The 17,065-nt window shown below is 33.3% G+C and overlaps 3 protein-coding genes and 2 long non-coding RNA genes across 26 annotated transcripts; 2 read left to right on the top strand and 3 right to left on the bottom strand.

Annotated features, from left to right (window-relative positions):
- Positions 1 to 1,599: 1,599 nt before the first annotated feature.
- Positions 1,600 to 3,419, bottom strand: Vha26 (V-type proton ATPase subunit Vha26). Its single transcript, XM_040711800.2, has 6 exons — positions 3,312 to 3,419; positions 2,999 to 3,246; positions 2,748 to 2,923; positions 2,532 to 2,688; positions 2,303 to 2,466; positions 1,600 to 2,236 (listed from the first exon to the last, which is right to left on the bottom strand). The coding sequence occupies exons 2-6, from the start codon at positions 3,029 to 3,031 to the stop codon at positions 2,086 to 2,088; spliced, it is 681 nt and encodes a 226-aa protein (XP_040567734.1). The 5' UTR covers positions 3,032 to 3,246; positions 3,312 to 3,419; the 3' UTR covers positions 1,600 to 2,085.
- Positions 3,416 to 5,340, top strand: LOC121117383 (aminoacylase-1). Of its 4 annotated transcripts, none has more exons than XM_040711796.2 (3): positions 3,416 to 3,619; positions 3,967 to 4,378; positions 4,431 to 5,340. In XM_040711796.2, the coding sequence occupies exons 2-3, from the start codon at positions 3,969 to 3,971 to the stop codon at positions 5,242 to 5,244; spliced, it is 1,224 nt and encodes a 407-aa protein (XP_040567730.1). In that variant the 5' UTR covers positions 3,416 to 3,619; positions 3,967 to 3,968; the 3' UTR covers positions 5,245 to 5,340. The 4 variants fall into 4 exon arrangements, with proteins under 4 accessions (XP_040567730.1, XP_040567729.1, XP_040567733.1 ...); XM_040711795.2 differs by having other exon boundaries at positions 3,619 to 3,658; XM_040711799.1 differs by lacking the exon at positions 3,416 to 3,619 and adding an exon at positions 3,838 to 3,856.
- Positions 5,341 to 5,911: 571 nt separating this feature from the next.
- Rga (CCR4-NOT transcription complex subunit regena) lies at positions 5,912 to 10,968 on the top strand. 19 transcript variants are annotated; one of them, XM_071888709.1, is made up of 9 exons: positions 5,948 to 6,197; positions 6,442 to 6,512; positions 6,635 to 6,869; positions 7,031 to 7,128; positions 7,195 to 7,545; positions 8,088 to 8,349; positions 9,237 to 9,344; positions 9,869 to 10,000; positions 10,064 to 10,968. In XM_071888709.1, exons 2-9 carry the CDS (start codon positions 6,452 to 6,454, stop codon positions 10,353 to 10,355), a joined length of 1,539 nt encoding a protein of 512 aa, XP_071744810.1. In that variant the 5' UTR covers positions 5,948 to 6,197; positions 6,442 to 6,451; the 3' UTR covers positions 10,356 to 10,968. The 19 variants fall into 19 exon arrangements, with proteins under 19 accessions (XP_071744813.1, XP_071744803.1, XP_040567644.1 ...); XM_071888705.1 differs by having other exon boundaries at positions 5,954 to 6,197; positions 7,022 to 7,128; XM_040711709.2 differs by having other exon boundaries at positions 6,004 to 6,335.
- Positions 10,969 to 11,129: 161 nt separating this feature from the next.
- LOC121117315 (uncharacterized) lies at positions 11,130 to 12,974 on the bottom strand. The gene is made up of 2 exons (XR_011780249.1): positions 11,538 to 12,974; positions 11,130 to 11,457 (listed from the first exon to the last, which is right to left on the bottom strand). It is a non-coding gene; the product is annotated as an uncharacterized lncRNA (long non-coding RNA).
- Positions 12,975 to 14,436: 1,462 nt separating this feature from the next.
- On the bottom strand, positions 14,437 to 15,294 carry LOC121118330 (uncharacterized). Its single transcript, XR_005864402.2, has 2 exons — positions 14,904 to 15,294; positions 14,437 to 14,817 (listed from the first exon to the last, which is right to left on the bottom strand). It is a non-coding gene; the product is annotated as an uncharacterized lncRNA (long non-coding RNA).
- Between the last annotated feature and the right edge of the window lie 1,771 nt (positions 15,295 to 17,065).

The raw sequence follows: 17,065 nt of genomic DNA, 5'->3' as shown, positions 1-17,065 counted from the left end.
TTTTCTTCTTCAAATGATATCTTTTCTGGGTAATTTCAGCCTTCAAACGATTCAACGAACCAATATAATAGTCGTTGATTTTTTTTTCCATGTTCCAATTAGTCAATGAATAAAATTCCACCCGAATCCCTAAATAAAGAGGCCATGACCTTCCCAGCCGATGTTTGAGTCTTTGGACGGGTTTCTCCATCTGGACACCACTCAGCAGACTGTCATTTTGAATCTGGAGTTAATTGGTGAATCCATATTTCATCCATTGTGGTGTACCGATGTTGCTTTTGCTCTGGTATGAGCTAACAAGGTGTCCATTTGGAAAACAGCCTTTTCATACCGTAATGTTCGTGTATGATGCTGTAAACACAAACTTTTGATAACTTCAGAGTGTCAGCTATCTCTTGCAACTTCACTTTGCGAATGTCCATGATAATTTTCAGGGTTATTTCAATTTTTTCCGGAATAACCACCTCATTTGGCCAACTAGGGGGTTCAGCATCATTGGTGTCCGTACGACCACGTTTGAAATCAGCAAACCATCGTTTCAGTGCTGTTTTCGATGGGGCAGAGTCCGGATAACATTTTTCAAGCCAAGCTTGGGCTTGAGCGGTGTTTTTTCCCAACAAAAGCAATGATAAATCAACACACGAAATTGCTTTGAATCCATCGTTTTTAAAAATAACAAAAGTAGCGTCACTTAAACCACTGTAACTCGATATATAATAATCCAAACGTCATGAAATTTTGACGTTTGGTTTGGAATGTTTGTGCTACCGAAAAATATTTTGTTAGTTGCGCCATCTGGTAGATAGGCCCGGAACTTATTGACCAATGTAGTATAAAAACTACATTTTCATACTACATAGTATGGGGACGGTTGTTATAGTAAATAAAGAAAATGAATTAGAAATAATAAAATTAGACTAAAGAATATTTTTGAGCAATAAATTGTCTATCTCGAACTTACAATATATTATAGCAAATATATTTAATAAGGAAATTTATAATTAGATTCAACTATTACACTAGGGAAAAGGACGAAAAACAATAGTACACCTTTCATGTTTGGGGCCAAGCTATAAACCAAGTGGGGAAACGACGAACACATGATCCAAAGCTATATACCAGTTGGAGAACCGAAGACCACATCATCAATATTTGCACAAAGTAGTAGTCGTAGCATAACTTTTTCTCTTCGCTAGGGTAATTGAGCATTACTCTGTAACTGATGATGAGAGTTTTGTAGAGAAAAACAACAACACAGTTAATCGATAACAAAAGGAAAAACGGCTGGTATGAGTGTTTTTTTGTTTTTTTTTGTTCATTTTTTTAATAAACCATCCTGGTATTAACATCTCCACATCTAAAAAATTAATATAACATGCAGCTTTACAACAAAGTTGTTAAACGAAGACAACGTTATCAGTATTTTACAAAGAAGAAGTTCCAAAAATCCCATTTCTTGCTATAATTAATCACTCAGTGATAGTGATTAAGTCACCTAGATGGAATCTTGTCGAAATTCAAAGCATTATAATTGTAATATATGCACGTAGATTATTTCAATGGATTACATGGATAATATTAAATGAATAAACCAAGATGTTAATTGATATTACAATAGCATTTAATTGATATTTTGAAAATGACTAACGAATATATTTGTTTGCAAATTATAATAATAATTATGGAAATGTATACTAAATAAATATATATATATACAAAGAATAATATTAAAATCAGATCTCACGAAATCTATGAATTCTATGATTTTGGTATTTATGTATTATTAAGAATATTAAATTTATAAATAACGATATAATGGAGCAAATAAATTATAATCATTTTAAAGGGTGACAAACATAAAAAGGAATGTTGTTCATAAAGACAAGCACATTTTAAATTAAATTTAAAAAAAAACGACTCCTTGGTTGATCTCATCAGCGAAACAAAGAATAAAAAGATGATTGACTACAAATAAATATGATGATTAATTATTCAAAATAACAAAGCCGTTGATCGATCAAATCAGAGTTGTTGTTTTTTTTTTAAATGCCATCTTACAATTAGAAAAAAAAAGGAATTATATTTTTAATCATCAAATTTTCTATTAGGATTAGCGCCGAATAAGGAAGTGCGAATCTGTGGCATCATGTTTTGGGCAATCAAATGCAAGCGAGCCTCAAGGGTGTTATCCACCTTTATCCTTCCTCTTTGAGCGTATAATTCAATGCCACCAGAGCTAAAATAGATATGAAAAGGTATAATGACACTAGACTATTTATACATAAATGAAATGAAAACGAACCTATCTTGTGGTAAAAAATTTTCTTTATCAACTTTAACAACTATATCCTTCTTTATTTTATCTTTGACATTTTTAACTGCTACGGAAATGGCTTGCTCCACCAGAGAGAGATCATTTTGATGGCAACGAATCGTGACATTTGACTCTAACAATTGGCATAAACCCTAGATATAGATACGGTTAGAAAAATGAGAATGATTCATCAAAATTTTAAAGATCGATTGGAAACCTGAGCTATTAGACCCTCTATGATTTTAGAATATTTGGATTTATCCTTCGTAATAAGGACCAGCTTTTTACGTGATTCTTCAACGACTTCATCCACATGCTCATCCCGAGCCTTAAGTACTTTGAGACGCGCCTGATTGAGCATGTTGGAAGATTGACTGACGTAGAAAACAAATATAGTAATTAAAGGAAGTGGAATAAACAATTAAATACTTACATTTTCTTTTGCAATTCAACTTGCTTCTCTTTACGGTCATAGTATTCCATGATTTTGAGTCTTTGTTGTTGAACGAGACGCCCTTTCTCTATATTGAATTCCTCTTCAGCCTTTGCATCGATTTCCTCAGCTTTTTCATTCGCTTCTTGCTCGATAAAAGCCGTCATGTGGCTAATCTGGACAAAAAAATCAAATACATTTCAATTCTTTAGTAACTAAATGATCCAAAGAGGCGTGAATGAAATCCCTACCTGCTTGCTAACGTCAGCATCGCTCAAAGACATCTTGGATGTTGGAGTAGATGAAATTTCTCAACCAAAGTAACGGAAAGGTAGGAGGATCTCCAACACTTGTGTATCTTATTATGACAATGTAGAATATGTGAACTGAACTGAGACTTTATCAATTCTCTCTCTCTTTCTCTCTCTGCACAAATGTCATATGACGAAAAAAATATGTAGCTAGATAATCAGTGTGACCAGGGTACTCTCACTCTTAACTACATTATATCCATAATTATAATAAGATTAAATAATATATAATTTGGTACTTAAATATGCGTACTTAATCCTGAATTTGCATTAGATTAATTCACTGTATATTTTTTCTTCTTTTCGTATAAAAAAATATTCTTCAAACTTTGCTAGACTCTAATCTAATCGTAACAAATTGTTATTAACAATACAATATGCAATCAAATGTGTTATTTAATAAACATCAATCATCAATATTCATTATCCCAGCTTGCTCGTAAATCTGAACTCTATCGGAGTGTGCATTTTTATTCCCCATGTAACTGAAGATGTACATAATAGTCACTGTCAAATTAACGCCCATATCAATTCCCTATTCATCTGCTGTTATTTGAAGAAGTAAGTATCCTTGTTTATTATAGTACAACTACAAAATGTGTAAGTATCGACTTTAAAAGTTAATTATCAGATTACTAATCATAAAAAAATATCAACTGGGAATATGTATAGAATTTCTATCAATTTACAAAGTCATGTTGCAAAAAAGTTTAGAAGAATATTATGTTTTTTTGTATAATCAGTAATCACTAATGTATTAAAAAGCATTTGACCTATCCTAAAGGACACGGCTTTTCAGTTAATTACTTTTTAATAAAATTTTAGTATTTTGCAACACGTTTTCTTTAGTTTCAAAAGTGACGTAAAATGAATAACAAAGAATTGTTTATCTCAATAAATATTTCCAGACATGGCTGAAGAAAATCCCTCTGTAACATTATTTCGTGAATATTTACGAATTAAATCCGTACAACCCAAGCCAGACTATGAAGGATGTATGAGATTTCTAGAGGGTAGAGCCAAAGTAATGGACCTTCCTTATCAAATATTTGAACCTGTAGCCGATAAGCCCATATTTATTATGACATGGAAGGGGTCTAAGCCGGAGCTTCCAAGTTTACTGTTAAACTCTCATACAGATGTTGTTCCTGTATTTAAAGAATCCTGGAAATGTGATCCATTTGAGGCTATAAAGGACGACAAGGGAGATATTTATGCAAGAGGGACTCAAGACATGAAATGTGTGGCTATTCAACATTTAGAAGCTATACGGCGTTTAAAAGAGGATGGCAAACAATATGAAAGGACAATCCATTTGAGGTATTTTTTACTAATTGAAAATATTTAATACTTCCATTTATTTATTTAATAGCTTTGTCCCTGATGAAGAAATTGGTGGAAAAGATGGAATGGTCAAGTTACTGTGTCGCAAGGAGTTTCATGATTTACGCGTTGGATTCTCATTGGACGAAGGCATAGCATCAGGAGAGGATAGTGATGTCATTCCAGTTTATTACGGAGAAAGAAACGTCTGGTGGGTTAAGTTTATTTGTACAGGGAATGCAGGACACGGCTCAACATTTGTTAAAAATACTGCTGCTCAAAAAGCTCAATTTCTCATCAATAAACTCCTTGGTTTTCGTGAAGAACAAAGACTAAAGCTTGAGTCAAACCCACTAGCAACTTTAGGAGATGTGACTTCAGTGAATTTAACATCGATGTCCGGAGGAGTTCAGGCTAATGTTGTTCCTCAAGAATTTAAAATCGGCTTTGATATTCGAGTAACACCAACGACAGATCTTGAAGAATTCAACAAAATGATTAATGATTGGTGTAGAGAGGCATGTGTTTCGAGTGGTGGTGATGGAACTGGAATAAATACGGAGTATCAGGCAAAATTTGAGGGTAGAGAAGTGACTTCTGTCGCTGAGAATGATCTATGGTTTCAAGCCTTTAAGAAGGGAGTCGAAAAATCCAACATAAAAATTGATACACGGATCTTTCCCGGTGGCACAGATTCGAGATATCTGAGAGAGATTGGTATTCCTGCATTTGGATTTTCACCCATGCCCAATACACCCATGCTACTGCATGACCATAATGAGAGGTTGAATGAGAATACTTTTATTCGTGGAATCGATATATTTTACAACATAATTGATGCAATGGCTAGCGCTGAAGTCTAGATTCTTGATCTTCCGCAGTTCATGTTTTATTTGTGATCAAACTAGACATTATTTATATATAGTAAAATAAAATGAACTTTTCTTTTTCCATCCTCATTCACATTATATTCATTAATACTAATTATATTAACCCTTCTTGAAAGAAGTGCAATACAAAAATGAGAAGAACTAAAAAAACAATGCATCATTGTCATCACATTCGTAACATTAATTGATTGCTATCCAATAATAGGTATATCAGTAATATTAATATGGACAAACCTGTGTCTGCACTTGACAACAAGAATAGAGCTGACTCGAATGCATCCAGCATCTACTATGTCAGAGTATGTCACAATATGTGCATCCACGCTCACCCCATCATCATTTTCAAACAATACACAGCGTATTTTAGAAAACAATATTACAATGGGCTCCAAGTGCTACCAGTCTTCTTTTTTGGGCTATACATCGTTTGAGTTTACCTCCGATATTTTAGGTTAAACTAGCCATGTTGGCCAATTTAACGGTTGCTCTCATTGATATAGACAGTGAGTGAAAGACAAAAAGAAAAAGAAAAAAGAAAGAAACGGGTAGGCTAGAACGGCAGGAAGGGGCCAGTCTCAAAGCGTCAATAAAAAAAAAGGTCAAAGACAGAATCCAAAAAGAAAAAGAAACGCAGAATCATGGAAGAGAGGGAGAGAGAGACGTAGAAAGAGAGAGAGGGAGAGGGAGAGAGAGAGAGAGAGAGAAAGAAAGAAAGAAAGAGAAGAGCAAATTAAAATAAGAAAAGAGATTGAGAATAAATAATAAAAAAGAAAAGAAAAGAAAAGACTAAAATACAAAAACTAAAATCTCTGTGAGCCTATTAATTAATTGAGCTAAAATTGGTCCTAACCAGAAGAAGGCTCTCTTGTAGTAGAGTAAGAAGAAGGAAAGTCTTCTTGAGTCCTTGATAAGAAGCACGGAACTGGGTAATTAGTTAAATATAGTAAATGTGAGTGAAGTGAGAAAGGTGATCCTGAAAGACAAGAACTGTGGAAGTGATGAGAGAGGATGGATGGACTCGGATCCTTTGAGCCTCTCTTCTTCCTTTCCCGTTCTTGGTTGAGGTAGGAGGAGTGTTGGAGTGGGTCTGGGCTGTAGTGTTTAGATGAATGAGTGGACAAGCCTTAATGTTTCTTTATTTTTCCCTTTATTTGTTATGTAAATTGGAAGGGAAGTGAAGATGAGTTCCTCGACAACGACGCCCACCTACTTGGGCCTTCCTCCTCAACATCCTCCTCTGGGTACTCAGAATTTTATAATTTTATAATAGTAATAATATTTGGTGTTTTGCTGTATTTGGGTCCCTGTGACGCTCTCGTTGTAGCACTTCTTCTCCTCATGATTTCTGTCTTGTTTCTCTTAGGTATGGGAAGTCTGGGGAATCCCTCAGCCGTCAACTCTCGGAGTCCGCTCTCACGCTCTTCGAATAGCAATAGCGCCTTTAATTCCGCCGTGGGTGGAGATCGGCTCTTCTCTGGAAATAGATCCAGTGTCTCCTCCAATGCCAACAACCTGGGCATGAATAACAATAGTCTCCCACCTTCCAACAATGTCCTCCCCGTCAGGAATCCTCTCTTCAATCGAGATCGAAGCAAAATGTAAATCAATCTCCATTTCTAATTACATGTACATAGTAATGATAGATACGCACATTTATCATTGCTCCTTTCGTATTTCCATTCTGAAATACGATATCCATTTATCCTTTCTTTCTCTCTCTTATTCCAACCTTCTTTTTATTTCTCTGAAGGGAATGCAGTCTGAGCCCAAATACATTTGATCCTTCTGAATTTCCCTCATTGGGAAACAGAGACAACGCGGCTCCCAATCCCTCTTTGTCTGCTCGACCAAACTATGGTAACTATGATGAATTCAGCTCTAATCTCATTCGGAATTATAAAAAAGAACCCCCCTTCTTTTTAGTTGGGATGGTGAAGCAACCTGCCATGGAAGCGAGTGAGTTTACAATGTCGAATGAAGATTTTCCGGCTCTTCCCGGGTACAAGCCTCAATCAACGTCTCATTTGACGGGTCATCATGCCTCAGGAGGACCTCCTGGTTTAAACGTTCCATCATCTTCTTTGTCCCTGAGCGGAGGATTAAATAACGTCCAACAGCAATCGACGAATAAATTGAATAATGCTAGTCAGGGACTTTTTTCTTCAGAAACCACCATGGGACCTTCCTCTTCATCCACCTCCACCTCCGATCATTCTTCCTCCTCTACTCATCAACAGCAACAGCAACCGCGGGGTATCATCACAACGCCAGACGGTGCTTAAACCTTTCATTCTTCTTTTGAATTAGAACAACATCAAAATCATTACTTATGTTATATTATGATTCAATTTAAGTGCTTATGTAACTCTTAAACCAATGTGATGATATATTCATTCAATTATTGAGCTAGATTCACTCATATTTAAGGAATTATATTTAAATGTTAAGTGCAATTTTGGTTTAATTTAATTTTTATTCTGAGTATTCATATGTTCCTATTGAGGAGAAAATATCATTTCAGTTGTTTTGTTCATAAAACGTGTATAACTTTTAGTTTCACTCCTGAGTGTGCAATTATTGCAATGACAATGTCCATGACCTTATCGCTCAGAAACTGTTAATTTAAATTATGCAGTTCAAATTTATGCCCCCCTCCCATTTGTATAAAAGTAAAATAGGATTTCATTATCAATTTACAATCATATTATGATTTTTTTTTATAATGATTAAATGTATAAGTACTGTTAATTTGAGCACATGCATATTGTTTTTTTTTTTTTCATCCGTTTGAATTTGTTTTTTATTTATAATTCCAGGTATGGTAAGAAATATTCCTCCTTCCATGGTCACTGATCAATTCGGAATGATAGGGTTGTTAACATTTATCCGAGCGGCTGAAACGGATCCAAATTTGGTTTCTTTAGCTCTAGGTGCAGAATTGACAACTTTGGGTCTGAATCTCAATTCTGACGTAAATTTATATCCTACGTTTGCGGGACCTTGGGCGGAGACACCGTGCCGGCCGCAAGACATCGACTACCACGTTCCACAAGAATACCTAACAAACACTGCTATTAGGTAAGAAACTATCCTTCTTCTTATGAATAAGAGTTTTTATTTATTAAATATGTGTCAAACCAAATATTGATGGACATTTCCTGAATATCTCGGAGCGATATTTATCTAGATCTTATATTATAATATAATATAATGATGTCCTACATTTTTAGTATTAATTGTATTCTCTTTTTCTGGTCACAACATTTGAAATTTTTGAAAAATTTTGTAGCTAATTATTGCAAATGTTTAAAAAAAAAAATCTTTTAATTCATTATTGTACCTGTGTATATTTATAGATACATTCTGTTAAGATTCATATCAATTGCAGAAGATCCTTAATTTATATATATACTTTGCTGAGTTGTCGAATGTTATATTAATGCAATCCTGAATATCAAGTTTTTAACTAAATATATAATCACTTTTATTGCACTTTTTTGCTATTTTATACGACATCATTTCTTTGTATAGTTTTTAATTACTTCCTTTACGCGTGCTTTGCTAATTTATATCTTGCTATTCCTAATTAGTAGATGAATATATAAATGATATGGAAAATGTTTTTAAAAAGTATGCTTTTTTAGTTATGGATGCATCATGTTAGGTTTTAGTCAGTGGTGTACGTACTTTTTAATTTGTTGATGATATTTCATTGTCTATGAATACACTTTTTGTGGGAGAAAGAAAAATGAGAAATCAATTTAACGCAACTTATTATTTTATAACATTTTGTGTTGTGCGTATATGTATTGCGTTATTAGATAATTATCGATTTATTGAATGTCAAAATTATATGTACCTAGAAAAATGTTTTCTTTTTCCCTCCAAGTTTATCTCTTTTTGATATAACTATTGATCTTTATTTGGTTAGATAATAATTAAGATACTTTATTTATTTATTACAGAGACAAATTAGCTCCTGTGAAGCTCAACCGATATAAGGATGATGTCCTTTTTTATATGTTTTACACGAATGTTGGTGATATTTTGCAGTTGGCCGCGGCAGCTGAATTGTGAGTTGGTTTATTATTAATATTATTTATACTCTGCATACGAACTTTGATCTCTATGGCTCGTCAACACAAAAACAAGCTAGAATATTTTTTTCTTAAAATTGAGTGTGGATTGCATTTGCATTCTATGGTGAATTATCTTCTGTCAACAAATTATAGTTATTAACCATTTGGTAGGCGCCGCAAATTGCACTTAAAGTAGCCAAAATTGATCGTCACTAAAATAATAAGAAGTTGACAGATTTTATCTATTTGAAAGGCTTTATCGGGGCCAATAAACTTATCATACAAAATTGAATACAAAGCCTATAATTGACTCAAATATGGACTTATGAAATATTGATCTGTATGTTTCTATGATGTACAAGTATAAATTGGAATTTTCTCCATTTTTTGATTTTTGTTCAAGAGTGTTTTTATGTTGAGGCAACAGATATTTTGAATGAAATTATTTCATACTCTAATTCATGCATTTCATCAAGTTAAATAACCCGTCATTTAAAAAAGCTATTTTTTTTTTCCAGATACACTAGGGACTGGAGGTTTCATAAAGATGACCGGGTATGGATAACCCGTGCTCCTGGTATGGCACCGTCAGAAAAAACTGCTTCCTACGAACGTGGAACTTACTATTTTTTTGATGTTGGTAATTGGAGGTACTGATCTATCTCTCTCTCAGACACACGCATATACTATTTATATATTTTTGTATATTTTAGAAAAGTTCCGAAAGACTTTCATCTCGACTATGACAAGTTAGAGGATCGACCCTCATTGCCCACAAATTTGACTACTGCTGCTGCCGGAGGACCCAGCTCATCAACATCATCGGGGTCACCAGCTCCACCAGGGGCGGTAGGCTCCCTAGCAGCCGTCTCAAATGGTCCTTCTAGCACTCAATCTGGTATTCCATCGTCGGGGCAACCGCAACATAGCCCTATCGCGCCTGTTCAGTCGCAACAGTTGTCTAATGATAGTCGAGGCGGCGTATCTTCGCTCGGAGCTCCATAGAAACTATATTCATTCAGAAACAGCTGAAGAAAGAGAGAACGAAATTATAATGAATTAGAAGCAGCACGCAATGTGCAAACATTCTTTGCCATCTAAATATTTCTTGTCTAATTTTAAGAGCTTCTTTCTATTTTAAATGTTAAATAATAATCCATAGTTGCAATATCCTTAGCAACCTCTAAAAACTTTGAACATATTATATGGAAAAAAAGCCAGACAAGCCGGAAAAAACAATTTATCAATCAATCAATTATTCAAATGGACGGAGAAGAGAGAATTGATGATGATGCCAAATCCTATTACTTCTACTACTTCAGCTTCTACTCCTATTCCCCCCCTCAAATCATTTGAAAAAACTCTATTCTTAATGCATATTAATGTCCACCAGCATAAATGCTTGATATTTTTATTATTTTCTTCGTTTCTCTCAACTGTTCTATCATAATTGTTGAAAAGTTTGATATTACTGCATTTGACGCTAGTCTGAATGACTAAATTTTCCATGATAAAAAAAAGCAAAGAAACTACAACAACATCTTAATTCATTCATCTTCAGAATTTTTAGGCGTCCGGTATCCTTGATGAATCCATAATTATACTCAATTTAAAAGATTTTATTAAGTTTTAATTATCATATTAGACAGAATCTTATTTTTTTTTTTTATTTCTTCTTTTTTTAAATTATTTTAAACAGCTTTTTTTGTCTGAATGAAGAACAAATAATATTTTTAAAGGTACACAAAAAAAAAAAATATCTCTGAATATTGGCAAAAATTCATCCAAAATATTTTTTATTTCATAGGGATAGAGAAGTGTATGAATATGTATATTGCCAATGAATTTAAATGTATTATTTTATCTTGAGTGAGGATCGAAGTTGGTTGATTTTGGTAATGGCTTTATCATACTTGGATTTGATTTCATCGAGCCGTTGAATTTCTTTGTCCCGCTCAGTGTCTGGCATATCTTTGAACATTGTTTCCGCAAGGGACGTCATTTCATTTGTGTCAATGAGCTCGAGGGTTCTTGCTGCTTCAATAAAATGCTCTCGTGCCTTCTTCTGTTCAGGTTCTTTTGACAAAATGCTCTCTTGCTCCTCTAGCTAAAAGTCAAATCATAGCAAATGGTCAAAGTTAAGATAAAAGAAAAGGAAATATTAATAAATAAAAGAATCATCGTTACCTCTACGATGGCGTCCTCAATTTTTTTGAACTTTGAATCCAAGATGTCCTTGATGAACTTGATGTTGTCTGCCCAATAAGTCATGATGAAGTATTTGATATAAATAAAAAATAATTATTATTGTGTGGATGATTAGTGCACTGTAATGAATATCCTCCCGACTTCTCAAGTGAAAACAATCGACTGGCTTACATATTTCCGTCGGTCTTTTTTCATTTAGGCTTATTCGAGGTGTTATTGTTTTTTTTTCCCTAAGTAGTATGTCTTTCTTAATTCAGCAACCCTCCCTCATCCTCTTTCTCAATTTTATTTTGTCTTTCACGGAGTGGAATGACCTGGAGCGGTGAGGGTATGTCAGGTCTAGTACTACCCTGGGTTCATTTCTTTCTTCAGAAGAGTTGGCAATACAATTTATCTTTTACACTAAGAGAGCAGCGAGGAGAGCTGCTTTCATTCACTTTAATGCCTAAATAATCCCCGTAGGTCTTGTATGTATTAATTTACATAATATGTTGTGAATATACATTAGACTTGAGTGCAATTGGGTTTCATATTAGCCAAATCTCATCTCACCATTGTATTGCGCATCGATCTTTTTTAATATAATAACGATTTTCTTAAATTTTTGGCTTGATTTCCTTACATGCCTCTCCTCCATTGTTTTGATCAGTTGGATTAATCATGTATTGCTACTTTCTAACTCATTTAAAGCAATTATTTTATATCTTAGATATTGCCGAATCAAAGAGTATATTTATTATCTGAGGATTCAAACAGGGATACCGCATTTCAAAGGAATTCTCATGTTTGATTTACGTTACCCATTTCGGTAGACGACAATTCATGACAATGAGTTGTCATACATGAATGGTACGTTGCATCAAAGTCATTGGCCATAATGATATGCCTAATATATATTACAATATGTCATTTACAACTTGTTAAAGGCAAAAAAAAAATCCGTATCGTTTATTCAGTATACAAAGTAAGGTATTTTAAATACACTTTTTATAGTTTACCGTATTTGTATATGTTGTGTGTTGGAAAAAAGTCCTTATACTACAAGTCGAGTCTCAAGTCCTCAGAAAATAAAATATAGGGTACTTTATATCCAGTGAAAAATTGAAATGACTCGAGGGTCCAGGTCGAGTCTTCGATTGAGTGATTAAGTCTTCAAATATGGACTCGAGTCCAAGTCCCTACCTCTGGTAGCTTATCATATTAATATTTCAATAGGTTCCAATATGGATGACTGATGAGGATGAGCTATATTGTCTGAAATAATCATACATATGGAGGGAAGTAGGAATGTCTTGTACCTAGTTCCACAGTTCATAAGCACAATGTGTAGAATGTTTATACATAAGCGGATGAAGCTGAAAGGGATGTGTATTTAATCAGGTCATGGAAAAATTTTTGTCACGATATTTTGCTAAGTACGAGCATACACCTATCTTCTTCCTCCCTCAGTTTCTTTATTTTGTGAGAAAGTTTTTTTGACGAAATAGGAATATATTTACCTATTTACTTAAATGATAATTTGATTGATACATAAAATCATCCTGATATTTTGATTGGAGAGGAAGAAACAGGACAGTAATTATATATATATTACAATTTGATATAAGTAATAACTAATATATACTCATGCTTGATTGCCACTTCTTCCTTTCATATTATCTCTCTGTTTATCACCCTATTACACACGGATATGTGCACTGCTTCTATATATTTTTGTCCTAGTTAAAAAAAATATCGAAAAATAAATGCAGTTTTTTCATATAAAATATTTGACTTGAAGTGACTTCATATTATGTATATAATTTATAAACAGGAAATTCCTACACTCTTTATTATTGTACCCACAAATACTCACCCTGAAACATATAAAAGGATACATAGAAGTATGAGTTGAGAACCCCTGTTTTAAATTATGTAAAGGTTCAAACCCTTGAGATCTCAACTAGTGTTCCACGGCAGACTGGTGATAATAGAATATATATTTTTTATTTATTAGCAAAGTGAAGAGGTAAGATCTATAGGAGGTAATACGCCAGCTACCGAAAAACCAAAGCCTATTGAAGGAGGCTGAGACACAGGTTTTTATTGAGTATAAGATGAGTAGTTTCTAATGAAAAAACTATCCTTAAAAATTAGAAAAGGAAAAATGATTTTTTTCTAGTGTTCTTTATAGTTTCTTGTTTATCATTTATTCGGTCGTCATTGTGTTCACTTCTCCCTCTGAAGCAAGCATTATCACCTATCTTTGGTGTAAATTATTTAAAAACGCATAACAAAATAAATATTTATGAATTTAAATATAATTATAATATTTTCCCATGACTAACACTATTTAAAATGTAGAAGGTTCTCCTCTATATAGTAGTTATTCCTTTTCTCCCATCAAAATCATTTGTTTCGCTCCCACTTTATCCTTGTTCTCTTTTTTCCTTACAAAGATATCAACTCTAGATATAACTATTGTTGAGTTGATCCTTATTTAGGACTTAAGTCCAGTTCAGTCTCGGTCCGGTGCAGTTCAGTTCTGCATATCAGTTCCAACATCTTACAAAGTAAAGCATTTTTTTTAAATTTTCCAACTCTAATAAGAGTTGACTATTTTTGTGAAATAAAATATGCCTTACCATTTTCCTTCAAAAATAATAAAAGACTTTTCTTATTAAAATTTGGTTCATTTTTAATCGAATTAAAAATGTATGATGGAATTTTTTTAATTACCTTCTTACAAAAATCCTAGAATATCTGTTTTTCTCCAATACTCCAGGAGAGAGAAGGAGGGGGAGGGGAATGATGTATTTTACTTAAAAAACGAACGTAGATCATAGTATTTTTACAAACTTCTCATTCCTACATACTAATACAAATAAAGAAATACAAATTTTCTACCTAACATCCTTTATTTGCCTTTAAGAATAGACTAGATATTGATATTGTGTAGCTAGTAGCTACATTTACACTGACATGATAAATGATCATATAAAAAGTGGTATTCTCAAACAAAATATTGATGATAAAAATTGTCAAAAAGACATTGAAAAATGTTACTTTATTGCCGTTTCTTGTTGTTAACAGAGATTGAGAAGGATGATTCATTGGAGGTCCATCACTACCTCTAACAAAGAGATATCTTTAAAGGAATGAAAAAACACATAAACGAATCATAAATATTATAAGCAATTGAAGTCAGAGCTCTAATCGAGTTCACTTTTACTGTGTACAAATCAAGTCATAGTCTGTTCAGTTTAAGGTGACTATATTTCTGAAATGAAAATGGCGGCATATTGAATGCAGCGGTGAAAAATCATTAAATATTATCATTACGAAATAAAAAACAGGGTTAGGTACCTCAGTGGTCAGAAGCTTTATACACCTTTGACGAACGTGACAGGTCACCCAAAACGGGGAATGTTCCCAAAAATCGGAGAGTCTGATCCCCTTAACTTAGTTCCAAGTATAGGCTCGAGTACTACATCTCTGTTTTATTAATTAGTTCCTGATCATCAAAGAAAAGTAAAAAAGGACAATGTAGTACATGTATAATTTTTTCTTCAAATAGCATAAAACAAAGTAGCGAAACGAAGACCACGTGATTAATATTTGTACAAGGTAGTGGTCGTGGCGACATTTTTTTTAATCTGCAAGGAGCGTGGAATATTACTCCATATCTGACTACGTAGCTTCTATGAATTCACCCTTTTAACTGAGTTAACAAGGTCACTGAGTTAACTCTTCGAAGGAAAAAAAAAATTACAAACTTACAAACGGCATTAAGGAAAATAATAATAAATGATAAGCGACGTCATCTGTGGTATCATAAAAAACGACATCTTGCGTGGCAAACAAGATTCTTACGACCATGTATCTCGTCAAGCTAACAGACGCTTTGCGCTACTTTGTTCTACAGCTTTATTTTATTTAGGTACCCTTTAATTGGACATTAAACTGCAGAGCGGGTCATTTCGAAGGATTTTGATTAAGTTTTTCAAATGATGATTGGGATATTGGGAAAAATTGCCTATTGTTATAAAAATATTTTGTCCATGAGCTCAAGGATGTGGGTTTCAGGGGTTCCTCCAATTCATGTTATACACTTTAATTAGGTCAATTTTTTCCGGTAATTAATTTATTTTGTAATGATGAGTGATAACTAGACTTAGGATTTGTGAGTGATTGCTCAATCACTCAAAAAATTGCACATTTTGCCTTTTTTTCTGTGAAAATTGCTCATTTTTCTAAACTGGTATGGAATAAATATAGAATATTTGGATTCTAGTTAGGTTACACAACAGTTTTTGATAATTCATTGATTAATTTTTTTCTGGGGAAAATCCAACTGCCAAAAGCTTCCTTCATTAGGCTCTCTTTATTTTCTATGTACGAATATGATTACATGATAAAAAATGTGAGGGACCCAAATTCTGACAGCCAATTAGAGGAAGGGTAAATTTGTCCAAAAATGGACAGTTCGATAATTTCTCTTGAATCTTGCAAAAAGGGGAAATACTTTAGCACGAAATTGGGAAATCCTGAGCTTCCATATATGCAAAAGGTTGGACGTATACTCAGTGGTGGTGATGACGAGATGACTTTATCTAACAAGACTCCTGAAGATCTCGCCAACTTCAAATTTGCTCCAACGACTAATGTGGACATTAAACGGTCTTTTTGTATGTTTAAAACTACCAATAATGATCGAAGATATTTTTTTTTTTAAATTTAGCCCTCTTTTTTGCTCATTTCAGCCAAAAAATTACTATAAACTCCCAATTCTAGGGATGACTAACACCATTAACTCTATCGTAAAAATAAGATCATTCAACTTATTTTAAGACGAGTAACTATTTATTAGGTATTGACAAGCTTGTAAGCGCTCGTTTCAATTTTTTTTTTCGTTCCGTTCATCGTTTAAATCATAAAGTATAAAAAATCAATTGGGGTTACAGGCTATATGTAAGGCTGAATTGGTAGGTTGATGCACATATACTCTCTTATAAAAACTTAATGAAATAAAATTATACAGCTTATAATAAGTTTTTATTTTAGGAATAGTCATAGATGGAAACGAATTTGGAACTATCCAAACAAATCCTAGTTTTTAGAATTTTATCAAGTGAACTAATAAATTAGCTTTGATTCATTTGGTTCAAATAGTGTGTTAGCAATTAAGGAACCATACTTCTAGTTGTAAGGTTGATTAGTAAAGTAGATTTTAACTTTAGTTAATTTCATATGTTACTATTTATACACATTTGGTCCTACCCAAACTCCAGAAAATAAATTTTTTAAAACCACGTTAATTCAATTTGTTCCTAGTTTAGTATTCAACTACTTTGCTGAAATAAGAATATTCAAGGACTGGATATAGTCCTGCTTCCAAAGATGTGAAGTAGTAAAATTATGTTAATTACTTTATTCATTAACTTAAACTTATTTGTCTACGACCCAATTTTTCAAATTATTCTATGCCTACTCCATCCCTGTTTAATAAAATTATATCAGGTATTTGT

The sequence above is a fragment of the Lepeophtheirus salmonis genome, chromosome 5, assembly GCF_016086655.4.
Source record: "Lepeophtheirus salmonis chromosome 5, UVic_Lsal_1.4, whole genome shotgun sequence".
Lineage (NCBI taxonomy): Eukaryota > Metazoa > Arthropoda > Copepoda > Siphonostomatoida > Caligidae > Lepeophtheirus > Lepeophtheirus salmonis.
The sequence above is the reverse complement of the archived record's forward strand: the minus strand, read 5'-3'. Positions and strand labels throughout refer to the sequence as shown.

Coding starts and splice junctions, on each gene's coding strand:
- Vha26 (XM_040711800.2), bottom strand. CDS start 3,031: ATGTCTTTGAGCGATGCTGACGTTAGCAAGCAG. Junction 2,467..2,531: donor TAGAGGGTCTAATAGCTCAG/GTTTCCAATCGA, acceptor ATCTATATCTAG/GGTTTATGCCAATTGTTAGA. Junction 2,237..2,302: donor AATTTTTTACCACAAGATAG/GTTCGTTTTCAT, acceptor TATCTATTTTAG/CTCTGGTGGCATTGAATTAT.
- LOC121117383 (XM_040711795.2), top strand. Junction 4,379..4,430: donor GAAAGGACAATCCATTTGAG/GTATTTTTTACT, acceptor TTTATTTAATAG/CTTTGTCCCTGATGAAGAAA.
- Rga (XM_040711704.2), top strand. CDS start 6,280: ATGGATGGACTCGGATCCTTTGAGCCTCTCTTCTTCCTTTCCCGTTCT. Junction 6,870..7,021: donor AATCGAGATCGAAGCAAAAT/GTAAATCAATCT, acceptor ATTTCTCTGAAG/GGAATGCAGTCTGAGCCCAA. Junction 10,001..10,063: donor TTTGATGTTGGTAATTGGAG/GTACTGATCTAT, acceptor TGTATATTTTAG/AAAAGTTCCGAAAGACTTTC.